Here is a 17,838-nt window from a genome sequence, read left to right on the forward strand (position 1 = left end):
GACAATAAGCACCCGAGGAACTTCATGAATACTAAACCAGCACTCCAAAAAATTTTAAACAATATCCTAGGAAAAGACAATGAGGGTCACAACCCCATGAAACCCAGAAGATTGAATACATCAGGTAAGACAAGAAATTAAATGCAAAGGGGGAGAATCCAACAACAAGAAAAGGTAATGACAAGGATAAGACAACACATGTAAGTTATAACCATCAATGTTAATGATCTCAATTCACCAATCAAAAGAAACAGACTCACAGAATGGGTCAAGAAGCAAGATCCAACACTATGCTGTATACAAGAAACACACTTAATTCAAAGAAACACATAGACTGAAAGTTAGGAAAACTATACTCCATGTAACAGGAAACCAAAAAAAAGCAGGAGTAGCTGTCCTCTTTGCAGATCAAATGGATTTCAAACCAATAGTAATTAAGAGAGACAAAGAAGGACACTACATTCTTATAAAGGGAATAATCCAAGAGGAAGAGGTGACAATTATAAATATGTATGCACCAAGCACTAGTGTACCCAATTACATGAGACAAATACTAATGGGCATGAAAAGTCAAATAAGCACTAATACAATAGCAGTGGGGGACCTCAATACCCTACCGTCATAGATAGATCAAATAAACAAAAAATAAACAACTAAATACTAGAAGATAATCACTCTTGAACGAATGAACTTCATAGATGTTTACAGTGTTCCACTCCACAAAATCAGAATACAGATTCTTTTCAGCTGCACATGGTTCATTCTCCAAAAAGACCACATACTAGCTCATAGAATATGTTTAAGTAAATGCAAAGGAAATGAAGTTATCCCTTGTATGCAAATGAGAACAACAATGAAATTCCATTTCACCCCCAAAAGAATGGCTGCTACCAAGAAATCAACCAATAACAAATGCTGGAGGTGCTGGTAGGAAAAAAAAAAACTTTCTCCTCCATTGGTGGGAGCACAGACTGGTGCAACCATTGTGGAAATCAATATGGAGGTACCTCAAAAAATAGGATTAGAGGTTCTATTTGACCCAGATTTTCCCCTGCTGGATATCTTCCCAAAAGAATTAAAATAATCATACTACAGCATTATATATGCACCCATGGTTATAGCAGCACAGTTTTTAATAGCTAAATCTTGGAAACAGCCCAATTGCCCAACTGGAGACTGGATTAAGAAAATGTGTTTTTTAAAAATAAAATAGAGTACTACTCAGCCATAAAAAAATGAGAATCTAGAGACATTTATAGCTAAATGGATGCACATTGAGGCGATACTCTTAAGTAAAATAAATAGGACACATGTGTGTAAATACCAAATAGTTTCTCTGGTATGAGAAAATGAAAGTGTAAATAAGGATCAAAATTTATAATAGATAATGAAAAATAGAAAAAGTCCAAAGGGAAAGAGGAAATGGGAGAGGTTAGGGAAAAGAAAGAAGAAAAAGGAATAAATATGAGAAAAGGAAAAAATGAAAACAAAATCTTTGTAAATAGGGAGGGGTGGAGCTGTTGAAAGGAGAGCAGGGGCATGCGGAAAAAAATAAGAACCAAGATACATTATGTAAAGGTACAAATTCCCAATAATGAATGTCAGCGTATTGTATACCTAAAATTACTTATAAAATTAATGAAAAAAATTTTAAAAATGACTACTACAAATGAATTAGATGCTGCAGTTACTTTCCACGCACCACTTTCTGCTTTTATCATTACATTTTCTAATATCTAGCAAATTGAAGACATGTGAAACAAAGGGCAAAAATGTGAGATGCTTATGTGAGAAATTTGAGATGTACATCAAAGACCATTTCGTGACCTTTGCAGACCAGGACACCTTGGCCTTCACCCCAAGTGGCCCTGCCCCATAGCAAAGCTGTGACTGTCTGCCTCTTCCTCTCAGGAGACTGATGCAATGAACAAAATTTGATGGAATTCCTCAAATCCTTTAAGAATGCAAATAACAATGATTAGATTCAGGCAAAATACCAGATTCTTAGAAACAAGAATCTCCCCTCGTCTCCCAGTTTAAATTAACATGTTGAGAGACAAAAGAATTGCAAGCAGGAATTAAAAAAAATACTTGTATGCAGAGTACAGAGCAGCATTATTCACAATGACCATTGGTAGGAATGACCCAAGTGCCTATCAGTGGATAAAGGGGTAAACGAAAAGTAGCAATTGCATACAATGGGAAATTATTTGGCCTTGAAAGAAAATAAAGTGCAGGGGCCGCTACAACACTGGGTGAACTTTGAAAACACTATGCTAAGTAAAATAAACCAGATTCAAAAAATAAAAAAAAGAAGCCTTACTCTAAATCTTTAAAATACATTCATTTATTCATTCATTCATTCATCACTGAAGCCATCCAGTCCTTCTAGGACCAAGAGGGCTTGTGAAGGAGCAGATGAGATAAACATCTGGGTAGTTTCCCAGAGAGTAGAAGGACACCTGCCCTCCCCCGCACCAACCACTTCTTGGTTTGGTTGAAGCTTTTTCTTATGAAAATACCAAAGTAAGATTTTTAAAAAAGGCCTTGATGAATATTATACATATATCTGTCTACTTTATCCTTTGCTTTACTTATTTTATCATATTTAAGTAGCTTTTTTTTGGTACATACAGACAGCCTCTTCACAAATTCTGCAAGTGGGGACTCAACTGACAGAGGATTCTTCTTTCTTGTCCTTAACCTCTAAACAAAAGGGTGTAGAATTATTTACACAGCACTTAGATTGTGTTAGGTATTATAAGTAATCTAGCAGTGACTTAAAGTGTATCAGAAGAATGTGCATAGGTTACATTCAAATACTATTACATTTTTATACAAGGAAATTGAATAGCTGCTGGGAGGGAGCAGGTCCTGGAACCAATCCCCCTGAGACAACAAGGGTCAACTGTACTAATATATAATTTAATTTATCAAATGTAAAAGCAGCTACACTTTCGTAGAAATGTTGAAGTTCACAAAGGTATAATAATTTGAAATAGCACTGCATAATAATTTAAAATAATATAGCCCTTAAAATACATAATCATGGGCCAGGGATTTAGTTCAGTGGTTCCTTTGCCCACCTCGCAAGCACAACATCCTGAGTTCGATCTCCAGTACCAAAAAAAAAAAAAAAAACCTACATAATCATGATGGATCACAAAATGAATGTTAGCAACTAAATTTTCAGTCATCTACAACTATTTAATGTAGGTCATGATGTAGCTCATGAGTAGAATGCTTAGCTAGAATGTTGCAACGTTATAGATTATTTCTCTAGCACTGTAAAATAAAATAAAAACACAACTATTGATTTATAATCCACTATCTATGTGCCAATGGTATGCAGGAAAATGAATATACATTCAATTATTAATTTATATTAATGAAAAACATTAAACAAAAAACTGTAATAGATATGTCATATAAGTTTTAACAAAAGAAACTGTGCTTCAAGACATGGGAGATAGAATATGTCCTTTAAGTGGGAGATCAGGAAAAGACTATATGAATCAGATCCAAGTTCCACTCCATGCTGATCCAGCTGATGAGGATAACTGGGGGAAGCTTTGACACTCTAATGTAATTGATCACCATTCAGTGTTGGGAGGTTCATTTCAGCATTTGGCTTATCAAGCACATTAAATACATTCTGCTTCTTAATCATGATGGTCCCCGTCTGCCTATCTTGCTCATTATAGGCCCAATGGCTTATAAAGCATGTAGTCCATAGTGGGATGAATGAATGTATAAATAGCTACTACATATGCTCCTATTAAATATTTTTGTAATTTACTTTTTACAAAACAATAAAGTTCAAATGTAAAAAGTGCTGAAGAAAATTTATTTAAAGTAAAGAAATACTGAGAAATATTATAAACATATTTTTATTTATTTTTTTCTAATTAGAAAAAATTGGGCTCACTGTCATTGTATTTATAGAGTTAAGGTAAAAACAGAAAACTTTTTTCCATTATATTCATAGTATCTCCAAATCAAATTTTGTATCATTTTACATTCTGTTCAGAGATAACAGTGTGAGAACTAAAAGGTACAATGGTAACATCACATTTTTCTAACAATGAGGACATTTTCTGTGTTAAGCACCAAGTTTGAATATATATTTGAATATATATATATATTCAATAAGAAGGGTAATATTGTAAAATGGTTTGATATTTTGCTAGAATTCAAAATTATTTATTATCTATCACAAAGAAAATAATTCTACTAGACAATATTCAAGGAGTAAATATGTAGGTGTGTTTGTATATGGTTAGTACCATTTCTGTTTTCAAGTAATTTATTAAACAGTAAGACAAAGTGGGCATGATACATGATCTCAGTCACAGAACAAAAGCCTCTAGACACAGAAGAAAGTAGTAGACAATAAATTCATGAAGCGAGATTAACAATTGTGTCCCCAATTAGATGTGGTGAAAATCATAATTTTCTCAGTCAAGAGAGATTAAATTATAAATTTTCCCTCTTAGATCTCATATGAGTTTATACATGGTCCTCTCAGTATAAAACACATGTAGATACATTATTCCATTTGGCCTTTCCTTCCCTAGTTAATATTTGATGTTAAAACAAAGGGAAGAACAAGTGCTCATTACTATCTTTCCTGTTGAAGGCATCAGAAACTTTAAATAAAAATCTTTGCTATATATTGATAGCCATTTAAAATAGAATAATGATGGCTACACTTTAGGCGTACATATTTTAGGTTATCTTTTAAAATGGTTTCTAAATCAGCAAAGACAAAAAAAAGTTGTTTCTAAGATGAAGAGGATATGTCTTCTGTAGAAAGTGCCTCTAATTTCTAAGTGTAGTTAATCTCTACATGCTTTTCTTTAAACCACAGCTTGAGTTGCATGAGTTCTTTTTTTTGTTTGTTTAATCAAACTAATAGATAAATATAGCAAGAATTCTAAAGTGGAAAAAAGTGAGGACTGATCACTTTTCATCATTGTCAGTTACCTCACCCAAGAGAAATTAAAAAATTTTAAAATTAATTAACCGATTTCATTAATCATTAATTCATTAGTAGTGTCAAATTTTATAATTGTCATGCTGTAAGTATCTAATATACCGTAGTATGCAGAACAAGATCACTGTAATCTCTATTGGGTTTTATTATTAGGGAAGGGGACAACTCTTCTATTATTAAGGTAGGTTAGATGCCTCCAAAAATGCACTTATTAATTTCATCTGTGGGGCCATAAATATTGTTAGAAAATAAACCAGAGCACATCGCTATCTGCAAGGAAGATACTTTTACTACAGGCAGACATCACATCTGCTTATTCTTAACTTTTATGTGAACAAAAACATTCCACATACATCTAACATGACCAAAGAGACTATCCAGAAGTTCTAAAACCAAATCAGCTCTGAGAGAGTTAAGGTATCTAATAGGGAAACACTTCTCCCACCGACTTCACAGAGCTACCAAACCACAGATTTCAATATTGAGCTCTTTGATTCCAGACCAGATAATGAACTTCTCTGGGCTCAGGTTCATCTGTACACCTACTCCGGAATGAAAGTTGGCCCTACTTCCTGGCCTGCTAGCCTAGATACTGGTCTTTCCACTAACTCTGACACTTTCTCTGGCTTTCTGGCTCTCATTTTCTGCTACGCCTTGACCACATTTACTGCTAATATGTACCACATGAGTTTATTTCTATAATCAGAGTTATTACAGAGGAGCAGACAACGCTGTTTAGAAATCACCGAACAATGGAATCTTCCCATGATCTTAGTATCCCTCCACCGGCTTTCCTTGTCACAGCCAGACCTTGTCCATCTGGCATGAACCACACCTCTCTATGGACCCCTACGCAGAAGCTCTGGTGTCACATGTTTGCTGCAGAAGACAGCACCAGCTATGTCACTCCTTTCACTGTCTCTGTACACTGGCAAAAGTCCACAGAAGCCTAATAAAACTGAGTGAAACTTGGAAAGAAACCTGTGCTAGACTCCCTCTAAGTCAGGAAGCTGACTTCCTTCCACGACAGCCTATGTGGTTTTATGCCTCCAATTAATGTTTACCTTCATCAGAATAAGATATTTATGTAGTTAAAAATTTTAACAGTGCCAAAAGGCTCTTATACTAAAAACAGTAGTCTCATGTATAATTCTCCCTTCTTGTTTGCAAGGCTCATGCACAAATGCAGAGTGTTCATCTCTAAACATTTTTCTTCTGATATCCCCATCCATATTGCTACCTCATATCTATGTACTATGTCCCCTAATCACTCTATTTTAGATGTTCACTATATCTTAATATTCTCAGAACTCTTTCCTTTCAATATTACAGTACAATTACTTTAATATTGATATTCAGTCTCATGTCTTTGTCTTTTTTCTTCCAGTTTTTTTTTCTTCTTTTTGTGAAGTTCTAGGGATCAAACCTAGAGCCTCATGGACTTTAGGCAAGTACTCTACCACTGAGCTACACCCTCAGCCCTAATGTTGTCTTATTCTGACACAAGAAGGATAGTTACATTTTTCTTGTGCATCTTATTATTTTCCTGAATTTAAGTGTTACCTCACTTTAAAATTGTATTAGTTTTCATTGAAATGTTGTCTAAGTCTTCCTGTACCCTTCCATACTTTTCAATAGCTTTGTAAAAACTCATGTAAAATCACAGATTGTTAAACAATCTCAGCAATCTTTATTTTTTGTGTCGCTAGGAAATCCCTCCTGGGATTCCTAATTATTGCTCTGCCTGACTGTCATATACCTTCTTCTCTTGGAATTTCCTTCTTGCACCCTTTCCACCCCTGTACTAAATCTTTATTCTTAATTTGCTTACTTCTTCATTTAGGTGGAATATATCTCCCACTACATTCCTTAAAAAGGTCTATTTTTGTCTGCAAAAGTGCTTTTAAAAAAATCTTTATTCTGTAGTTGATGAATTGGATAGATACAAAATTTTATGTTGAGATATATTTTCAGTCATAATTTTGAAATCATTATTATACTTTGTTGGCATTAAGACCTCTAATATAATTCTTATTTTAAAGCCTTTTTATGTAACCTGGCTTCTCAGAATCTGCTATATATTTCTGATATTAGACACATCTGTCCTGCTTTGAGTACATATAGGTGTGGATCACTTGGAATTTGTTGAGTTCTTTGAATGTAATGATTTATGTTCTTTATTGGGGCAATCTCTCTCTCTCTCTCTCTCTCTCTCTCTCTCTCTCTCTCTCTCTCTAGTTAGGTTTTGTTTTTTGTTTTTGTTGGAGACAGAGTTTCACTATCCAGTTTTGAGCTCAATGTGTATAGCCCACACCGGCTTTGAACTCAAACTGATCCTTCTGCTTCTGCCTCAGCCTTTCAAGTGCTGGAATTATAGTCGTAAACCACGATGCCCAGCACTGAGACAATTTTTTGTCCTAGTATTTTTAACAGGCTCTCCCCAAAGTTTTGCTCTATTTCTGGAATTCTCATTATGAGACTATTAAAGCTTTTGGATTGATTCTCTAATTACTTTTTTGTTCAATTTTAAAACTCTTTGGTAATTTATTTAATTAGTGAATATCTTACTATTTACTTTTTTTTTTAAGCCCAAAGGATACATTATTATTGTACATCAAAAGTCAAGGACAAAAAGACAATTTTGAAAGCAGCCAGGGAAAAGCATCAAGTCACATATAAGTTACTCTTATTAGAGCCACCTTACAAGGAAGTGCTCACAGAAGCTCTTCAACTGCAAATTGAAGGACACTAAACACTAACATGAAAACATATGAAAGCATAAAACTCTTTGTTGCAGGCAAACATAAAATTAACTCCAGACACTCCAATACTGCTTGAGACCTCTATAATATGTCATGCATGATGGTTAAAATCAAAACTCAAAAATGATGATAAGTTGTGTTAGGGCTTAGACTTTAAATGTCTCCCAAATTCTAAAGGCTTGGAGATGGTGCAACTTAGAGAAAGTGAAGCCTAATAGAAGCAAGTTAGGTCATTCACTATTTACTTTTTAAAAATGTAACATTATATTTTAAAATGTCAAGCTCTCCTTTTCTGATTATATTTGATAACAGTTCTTTCATATATATAAATTCTTTTTTCTCTGAAAATATAATTTCTTTGTAATTTATCACTTGCAGTGATTTTCCTAATTTCACTCTTAATTTTGTTTCTTTTTATTCCTACTTTTGGAGAACTTTTTGGACATTATACTTCAATCTTTTATTGAATTTTAATTTTTGATATATATACACATATATATACACATATATATATACACACACATTTATATACACATATATATATACACACACACACACACACACACACACACATATATATATATATATATATATACACACACACACTATAATTTCTAAGATCCTTTCTGTTTTCTAATTATACTCTTCTATCCAGGCTAGATATCAGTGAGTGGGTTATTGTTTCATTTTCTCTTTCTCTAAGAACTTACAGAACTGCTGTTTAAAATTCAGCTGATGACTACTGCTCGGCATGTTAATTAGGCTTACTAGTGCCTGTTTCACCATCAATGTATCTCATTTTTATAAAAATTATGCCAAAACTGATGTTTTGGGTTGATGCTCAATTTATCTATGATTTTTTAAAAAGCATCATCATTGAGGTTACATTCACAAATTCTAAATTAAAAAAGAATATTGAATTATGAAACAATTACATATGTCAATGGGAGAAATTTGATGGTAAATATTTGTGATTCTTGGATGTATGTTAATACCACTTGACCAACTCCAGCTCATCTTATTCTTTAAAGCTAGCATATACCTCTCCTGACTAGACAAATTTTCCTGATAAATGCCTTTCTATATAGTCTCCTTTTATGAAGTCAATAATCAATTTAAACTATATTCTATGGTTTATTGACTTGATAACACATCCCATAGATATTTAGGCATATCTCTCCCAAATTAGAGTCCTAACGAGTCCTAATTAGAGTCCCCAAATGGTCCTCGTGAATCCAGGCTGTTAAAGCTAGAGAAAAAAGTACATAGTTCCTGCCAGCAGTCGTAATACTAATTTTCTAGTTGCATAACACTTGAAAGCTTTCAGAATTATATGGGTCTCTCCACATGTGCAGGGCAATGAACCTATGCAAGGAACTTCAGTTTTACAGATGACAGATGGTGATCCAAAGCAGTAATGGGGTATACTCAGCATTGCATGATGTGGTAGCAGAAGAATGCAAATCCTTCAACTTACTAACATTGTGCCACTGAGAATTTTTCTGAGCTTCCCTGAGCCTCAATTAGTTCTCTTAATATTAAGGTAATAATGTCTAATACAGAAATTGCTTTACAGATTAATGAGATGGCACATAAACTAATTGACACTGTGGCTTATGTATGGTGCATGCTAACAAAAAGCAGACAATGCCATTATTATCCTGGCTTTGATAACAGAACTATGTTCTTTTTATTGTGTGGCTGGCAAAGTGGCTCATGAATCAAGTGCACCCCACCACCTGGCTCTAATGACAGGTGAGCAAAGAATAATATTGACATTTATAATAGGTTAAAAAAATAAAAATTTAATGTATTTCATGTGTCATGAAAGTTACACAAAAGTGAAATGTCCATTAATCAGTGCTATGTGAACACTCCCATACCATTTGTTTAAATATTCTCCATGGATGCTTCTTCACAGCACCAGAGTTCAGCAGGTGGAACAGCACTAGGCAGCCAACAAAGCCCAAATGTTTATTGTCCGGCCCTTTAGAGAAAACATTTCCTAACTCTGTCCTGAAATTTCCTGATGAGCTGTTCACAAACTGCAGTATTTCAAACTTCTTCCATGTTTGTATATAAGACATTTTGCTTCTTATTTATAAGAAAATAAGTTGAAAGGATGACAAAGACTAAACAATTTGCTATTATTAGGAAATGTTATGAAAACCTATGCATCTTTGCCTTTTCTATTTATCTATTTTATTTCAATTTCTTGTTCCTTTTGTCTTTAAGGGTAGAAGATACAGAGAATGTGTGAGAGAAAAATTAGTCCAACTAAATTTCAAAAGCTATTAATCAAATGACAGCACAGGAACTTGCTACTCGTTCTTCCTCTAGCATATCTGGAATGCAAGCAAAATAACTCCAGAAAGAGAGATGAGGCAGCATCATGCAGCGAAATGCAATGTCAACAGCAGCCTCTGAACCACTTCGTCTTTAGTCTATTCTCATTGCCCACTAGACAAAGAAATAAGCAATAAATCAAATAAAAACAGTTGAGAGACTGTCACAGATTTTCTCACTTCATATAAAGGTGAAACTCAGCTACAGTCATATTTCCACTTTAGAGCAACACAGAACTCTTGAGAGTTGACTTTTGTTTAGCGATTCAGAAACTATGTCAAACCTTCAAAATAAAAAGGAGAAATGAGAGAGTTTTATTAAAAACCCAAGATTTCTTTTCCTCTGTTAAGTTAGAAACAATGTTTATGATTATGTTTCAGGTAAAAGGGAATTTCTTTGCTCAAAATGCTTTAAGGTATATTCAGCCCAAAACTGTGGATAAACAATAGCTCAAAGTAAAAAAGAAAACCAACAGTAATGGAACTAGTAATGTGGGAGTTTAAATCTCCTGAGACTTTTCTCAGAAAGTAGAGGTTGTGGAGATTATTACGTCAGAGTGTATACACCCACAAGACAGAGTCACATGCACAAAACAGTCACTCAACACATACACAAACATATACATATATACTGTCTCCTACTAGGATAGATGGCTGTATTTAAAAGCTGACAAGGTAGTGGCTGAAATTAATTAATTTGGAGGCAATGCAAACACTTGGGGGGAATTTCTTATTGAAAAGAATTGAGATAATAAACTAGAGTGTTTATGCTAAATGTTCTCACTAGGTACAGTGTCTCCCACCACTCAGAACACCCTTCACCGACAAAATCATCCAATCAAAATCCCTCTCTCAAGACTTAACCAATACACAATATCTGTTCAAACATATCTTCAGCTAGATTCTCAAAATAGGCTTCAATATCTGGTCAAAATGGTTTGAGATAGCAACTCAGTGTAATCACATTAGAAATATAGTATTCTAAGACATGAAGTAAGTGAGATAACCAATAGCTGTAATAAGAAATAATGCCATTAAAAAGGTTTTGTTATGTATTAAAACAACTGTGAAGAAATGAAACCTCTCAGAACAAGTCAGGCAGAAGCTATCCAACAGTATTTATCATCTTCCAACCAATTCTGAAGGGTGACTCAAAAACATCGTCTCCTTTGATGTGGACAGATTTTCAGAATTCAAGAGAGAGAGAAATATAGGGATTCTTTCTGTTCAATCTCTATCCTGGGGAAGAATGACCAGTCAAATACTGATCCAGTGTTACAGGAACCATTGTTGACCTTCAAACCTTCTATGTTCTATCAGAACTCATGCTTTCACCTCTGACCTGAATGCTGACTCTTGGTTGGGTGGATGTTTGCAGCACTTGTTAATGTCTCTGGCATCATCCCAGTTCCACCCTCAATTACTACAGAAGTGGCTGTAGTGCCTTTGCTTCCATAACCTTAGCACATATTCTACACTTTCTGCCTTTGGTTCAACTCTGCACCCAACCTCACCCCATCCTAGTTCAAGTCTCTAATATTATGTCTAGCCAAGAACATCACAATCAGTTTCTAACTTGTTTTTGCCCTCTGCAAGCAATTCCCACAGTTGCTGAGCTTTGGAACAGTAGATTCAAAACACATGCTCAAAAACCTTCAATGAATTTTCATTGCCTATATTCATTATTATTAAAAGTAATAACAGTCAAAGCTGTCCATTTTTGGAGTGATGAGTAGTTTATTATATTAGTCTTAATCTCTATAATAATGCTGTAAGCCATGCTTCTTATCCACATTCTGTTGAGAAGAAAAATGAACTTTGAGAAAGCACAGTAACCTTCCCCATTGCCCTTTGTCCTTGACATAGTATCTTTGATGTATTTAAAGTTCTCTATATATTTATTAAATAACTATTTGTTTCCTCTTTATTTCCTCTCTGTATCTTTTCATAATAACATTAAAGCAAATGTTATTATAATGTATCCTTGTTAAATTCTTCTTCACATAAAATGGTCCTTGATTAACTATTAGAACTTTTCCTGAGCCAGCTTTAAAATGTAAGATTTTCACGTTCCCTGGGGTGAAAACCCACTTGATTCAAGACATAGATGGCACTTCAATAGCCCATATTTTAATTAAAGGCTCCTGCTCTAATATATAACAACCAATGAAAGGAATGTAATTCATTTTACCTTTCAATTTTATTCCACTCTAGGTACCTGACTGAAATGGAAATCCTCAGACTAAACATTTAAAACTATAATAGGTCAAGAATATCAAGGACTCTCTCCAGCTCTTCACTCAATTTGAAAAAGAAAAAGATCATTTTGTACAACATTAAGTAGAAAATTATTACCTCTGGCCAGAAAGACTGAATAATTTCTAAATATGTCCTGCCATCTGTTATGAATAAGGAGAAATGACCTCAAATAATCTTTAGAAATGAAATAGTCATCAATATAAATTCCATTAATACTAATTTATAAAAGTTGCTACTGAAATGATGGGTGTATGTACTACTTAAAAATATGATTTTCTTAAGTTTGTTTTCATTCCTTGCAAAATCATCCCAGATTAACCTTATAATAGTTACAATATAAAAAGTTACAATTAAAGTAATATATTTTTCTTTGATATACTATATAAAGGAATATAAAATTTTATGAAGGTTTACCTCTCAAAGCACTTTATATTCTTTGATTTTTTAAATCACTTTAATGTTTATATCAGCAAAGAAATAAAACTTTAACATATTTAAAATGGTTGAACAGGCTGTAAAAACTGAGAAAACAGAATACATAACTTATAAAACATTTAAAAAGTCATCAAATAAAGTAAAAACAGAAGTGAGGTTCAACTCAACATCAAAGAAAACAGAGTGAATATAAACCCCATGCAGAGGAAAATAATCACACAAAAGTTTTTATGTACCTACTGGGTGTGACTAGTTAACATGCTCTAATCAAGGACATAAAGCCCAACATAGGAAATATTTATTACAACTTTCAGAAGAGTAATGTAAACCACTAGGACAAAAATAATGCTGAAATAAGCAAAAGGCACTATATAAATATGCAGTAGAGACATGATAGCAAAATGTAACTCCCTGTACAACTACTCAGTCTTAAAACAGTCATGGGCATTATTCTAATAATTAGGCATTTTGATTTCTAAGTTACATTACAAAATTACACTAGGAAAAGTTTATAATTTAATTAAATTTGTGTAAATTAAAACACACATGGCAATGTGACTTCTGGTACAGTCTTGCTATTGTGGCTTGGATCTGCAATGTACCCCTAGAGCCACGTGTACTCAGAGGGTGTACTCAGAGGGTGTACTCACAAGATGGGCCTTGTGGAAGGTGTTAGGATTGTTGGGGACATGCTGTTAGGAGGTGGGGCCTGATTAGAGCAGACCATTGCAGGTGTGACCTGGAAAGGTACATCTTTCTCCCTGGCTCACCTATTCTCTCTCTGCTTCCTGGCCACCAAGATGTGAGCAGTTTTTCTCTGCTAGGCCCTTCTTTCTGCTGTAAGTCTGCTGTGTATAGACTGAAATGTATAAAAATGTGAATTAAAATAAATCTCCCCTCTTTTATGTTGTAAGAATTGGGTATTGTGTCTCAACAATGACAAAGTTAAAAGACAGATTTTGGTACCAGAGTAGTGTGGTTGTTGTTGTGTGACATATAGTTTAGAAGCTTTAGAAATGGTTTAGAAAGGTTTAGAGATGCTAACTAGAGAAGCCCTAGCATGGTGCAAGCCAAGAATCTGGTCAGACCTCAGAAGACCAGCATGCTGATAGAATGCAGATGGAAAAGGCCAGGTTCAAGCAGCTTCAGTTGGGAACAAGGACTTCATTAGCAACTGGATTTGAGACCATGTGTATTAAACTCTGTCAGAAAATTTGGCTATACTGTGCTCATATCCTGAGATATTGAAGGATACTGAGATTAATGTAAGTGGACTAATTGATCTGTGAAGGAAATTTCAAAGCTCCCCAATGTTGATTCTGTGACATGAGTATTGCTGGCAGCTTTTCACCATATCTACTTTGAGAAGTGGGATCAAAACCAAGAATAAATACTTTGAAAAAATTTCCTAGTGTCCAGAAAGAAAGCACCTACCTATAAAATTTAGGCCTGTAGAATTTTGGGCTAGGTCATCTTGGCTGCTGAAAAGATTAGCATTAAAAAGAAGCCAAGTACTTTGCATGAGAATAATAGGAAAAATGCCTTGAGAGCATCTCAGATATATGCAAGGCCCAATCCAGCCAGCTCAAGGGTGGAAAGCTGTAACCTATGTGTTTTCGTTTTGTTGTTGTTGTTGATGTGGAGACAGTAACTCACTACGCAGCCCAGGCTGGCCTGAAACTCAGAGCAATCCTCCTGCTTCAGTCTCCTCAGTGGTTGTATTACAAGTGTATGCCTTGTGTTTCAGAGTAGAATGTGTACTTGAACTTCTCAGCATCTGATAGAAGGGGAGAATGTGGGTATGAAATACAACCCATCTTCCTTTCACCAAGCCAGTGTCCAAGCCAGCAGCCTTGGTGTGAGGTTTCCAGACCAAGAAAAAGCAGTGTCTTTCTAAATTGTCATCCAGGAGGGACTTTTGCCTGATTCATGAAAAGTCCCCAAATATGCTAATGCCAGCTTTGATTCTTATCCTATAGTAATCAAGTTAGGAATTCTTCTAGTATCATATGTTCAGAATATATTTGAACCAAGTTGCCTTTGATGTATAAGCTCTATGATGCCAGGATTTTGTGGCTGAGGGACCAAACCAGGTAAACAGCACTTCTTACTGTGTTACAAATGTTTATTAACATGTGAGCAACTAACTTGGAAGAAATATAGTAATGATAATGATGATTAAAACACACAATTCCAAAATTATACAAAGATTGGTCATGAAAGTATCACAAGGGTGCCACTCAAAGTCCATGTAAAACTAGGAATTAGGCTTGTCATGAAGTTAGGACCTGCCCATCACCCCAAATTCTTTTATTAATTTCCTGCTGGCAATACTTTTCCTTTCTCAGCCTTCACCATGTGAATCTGTTTTATTTTTATGAAGAAAAGTAGTTGTATGCACTGTGTCCCCCAAAGGTCCTCTGGAGACATAATGTTTCTGGATACACATTTCTCTTCTAGAGATGATGGCAGAGGAAGTGCAACTTTTAAGTGAAATGGAAATAATTTCCTACAATGACACTTCAAGCACTGTGGCAAAGAAGTGAGAATTTTTGCAAGCGAAAGGTTTTTCTCTCTCAACTCATTTCTTTCAATTCAAAATAATGCCAAGTGGGAAAATTGCTAGTCTAGTCATGTTAATTTTTAAATATCTTTACATGATAATTATACATATTCATGAGGTACAGTGTGATAAACTGAGCTGTCTATATAATGTATAATGTTCAAATCAAAGTAATTAGCATTTAGACCTGCTAAACACTCATCATTTATTTGCACTGATACCCTTTAAACTCCTCTTTTTGAGCTTTTGATAATATATAATGAAATGTAAATTATAGTCATCTTCCTGGGCTAGGACACTGAAGATATCATTTTTCCTCTTATGTAATGTATTTCATATCCATTACCTATCTCTCTCTTCACTCTAACCTCCACTCTCTTTAGTGTCTTGTGATCATTACTCTACTGTTTTCAGTGAGAGCACCTTCTTAGCTTCCATGTATTAGTGAGAGCATGAAGTATGTGTTTCTCTGCCTTGCTTTTTTAACTTAACATAATGTCCTCCAGTTCCACTAATGTAGATACAAATCACAGGATTTTATTCTTTTTTATGAATGAATAATATTCCACTCTGTGAGCATGTTTATTTGTATGAGTGTGTGTATATGTGTGCATTTTCCTTATTTGCTCATCATTCAGTGGACACTTTAATTAATTCCATCTCATGGCTCCTGTGAGTAGGGCTGTATTAAACACAGGAGCTCACATATGTCTTTGGCATACAGATTCCATTTCCTTTGGACATATACCCAGTAGTGGGATAAGTGGATCATATAATAGTATGCTCCAGTTCATCCAAAATTATTATGAGATAAGATACAAGATAAAGATACTTGGACCTCTTTGCACCTTTTGACATACTGTTATCTCTATCAAAGATGCTCTCTCCCTCTTCCTTCCCATCAGGCAAACCCCTGTTTAGTCTTCAGCACTCTGCTTATATTTTGCCTCTTTTCTGTAACTTATATCAGTCACCCAAGACCATCTCCAGACATAATGGTTTCCTCCCTCATCTACATTCATAGAGCACTTTATAAATAATTTAATACAATACTTATTGATTCATATTAATTTATCTCTTAGTCTTCCCAGCTAGAGAGCTATTTCCAAACAGGGATACTGTCTTTCTAATCTTTATTACAGATTATGTGTTAGATAATAGAGAAATATTTCTTGCAATGAAGCATATGTGATGCACCATAAAATGTTATCCATTGACATTTACATTTTGGTGATGTTATTTGTCTTCCTAAATTGTCATTTCATATGGATCCTCAGGTAAAGGACAAAATGGATAAAGTTTGGAAATTCAAAACTTTGAGTCAGGTATGAAATAAAATGTGTGTCTTTCAACAGATCTCCCTTTCTCACTGTACAGTTTCCTGATCAGTAAAATTAGCAATTGTTCTGTCTCAACCTCAACACTACTGATGCTGTGGGACATACAATTCTGTTTGCAGTGAAGAATGACAGGGCCTGTTCAGAGTACTGCAGGATATTTAGCAGTATCCGGGGCCTCCAGATGCCAGCAGCATCCATCCAGATGCAATGATCAACTATACCACTAGACACTGAGAGTGTGTCCAGTGGTGAGGTGTTTAAGGTTGTAACAGGATGAGAACTACTGATTTACACCAAAGTTTTGCATACTTTTAGGCATCAGAATCCGTTGTCTAGATCAACATCACCCACTGTATAAACATAGTCAAAGTGCAGGGAACTTCTAGAAGGAGGTAGACAGATCACCACTGAAAACCCTTTATATTATATGATTCTTTGATTTTAAAAGAATCACATGTGAAAATACCCAAAGATAAAGCCAAATGTTATTTTTATAGATTTTCTGAGGTACTTACCATGAAACATTGAGATTTGGAAAGATCACATTTAAAAAATGGACCAAAATTTGTCAACACTCACAAAATGGTAGCTTGTCAGGTTCAAATAGTTTTTCTTTTACCCACAAAAGGAAATTCATTGCCACAATCTTAATAAAGTAAAAATCATAATCAAGTGCCTTTGGCATCAAAAATTGTTACCAATCAATACATGTAAGATTCATTGGGCAATAATCCTCTTAAAACACAGACCTAAGTGAGGATTTCCCATCTTTCAAATTTATACTGAACTTAAGAATTGTTTTGATGCCCACAACTAATACTGGATTAATGCCTACTATGTGCTAGTTCCTTAATACTTGGTATTCATTATATCCCTTAGGAGATATTCCTTACAAGATGGTGTGGGGTGATACAAATATGGTAAATACTTAAATTTTGAAAATTTATTACAGCAAAAGACACATTCCCAGTAATCTCCCTCAAAATACCTCCCTTTGATTTAAAGATACTCATCCCACAATTCTTTTCACTTTCAGAAGCGCCTCTGAGCATTTCTTGAGTGCCTTTACTTGCTCTGTTGTGGCTACCTCAATATCCTTAATCAATTCAAGACATTTACCTTTCAAGATCAATTTGAC

At 34.6% G+C, this 17,838-nt stretch overlaps 1 protein-coding gene across 9 annotated transcripts in view; it reads right to left on the reverse strand.

Annotated features, from left to right (window-relative positions):
• Positions 1 to 17,838, reverse strand: part of Ctnna2 (catenin alpha 2) — a 1,179,603-nt gene that overhangs the window by 959,884 nt on the left and 201,881 nt on the right. For 5 of the 9 annotated variants that reach the window (XM_087201985.1, XM_087201975.1, XM_087201973.1 and 2 more), the window contains exon 3: positions 2,635 to 2,706. The exons of the other annotated variants lie outside the window; for them this stretch is intronic. In XM_087201985.1, coding sequence (XP_087058111.1) covers positions 2,635 to 2,706 — 72 coding nt within the window. The remainder of the gene's footprint in view (positions 1 to 2,634; positions 2,707 to 17,838) is intronic. 9 annotated transcript variants of the gene reach the window in all.

The sequence above is a fragment of the Heterocephalus glaber genome, unplaced genomic scaffold (genome assembly GCF_053883595.1).
Source record: "Heterocephalus glaber isolate CG9 unplaced genomic scaffold, H.glaber_assembly_v1.0 deba00000470, whole genome shotgun sequence".
Classification (NCBI taxonomy): Eukaryota; Metazoa; Chordata; class Mammalia; order Rodentia; family Bathyergidae; genus Heterocephalus; species Heterocephalus glaber.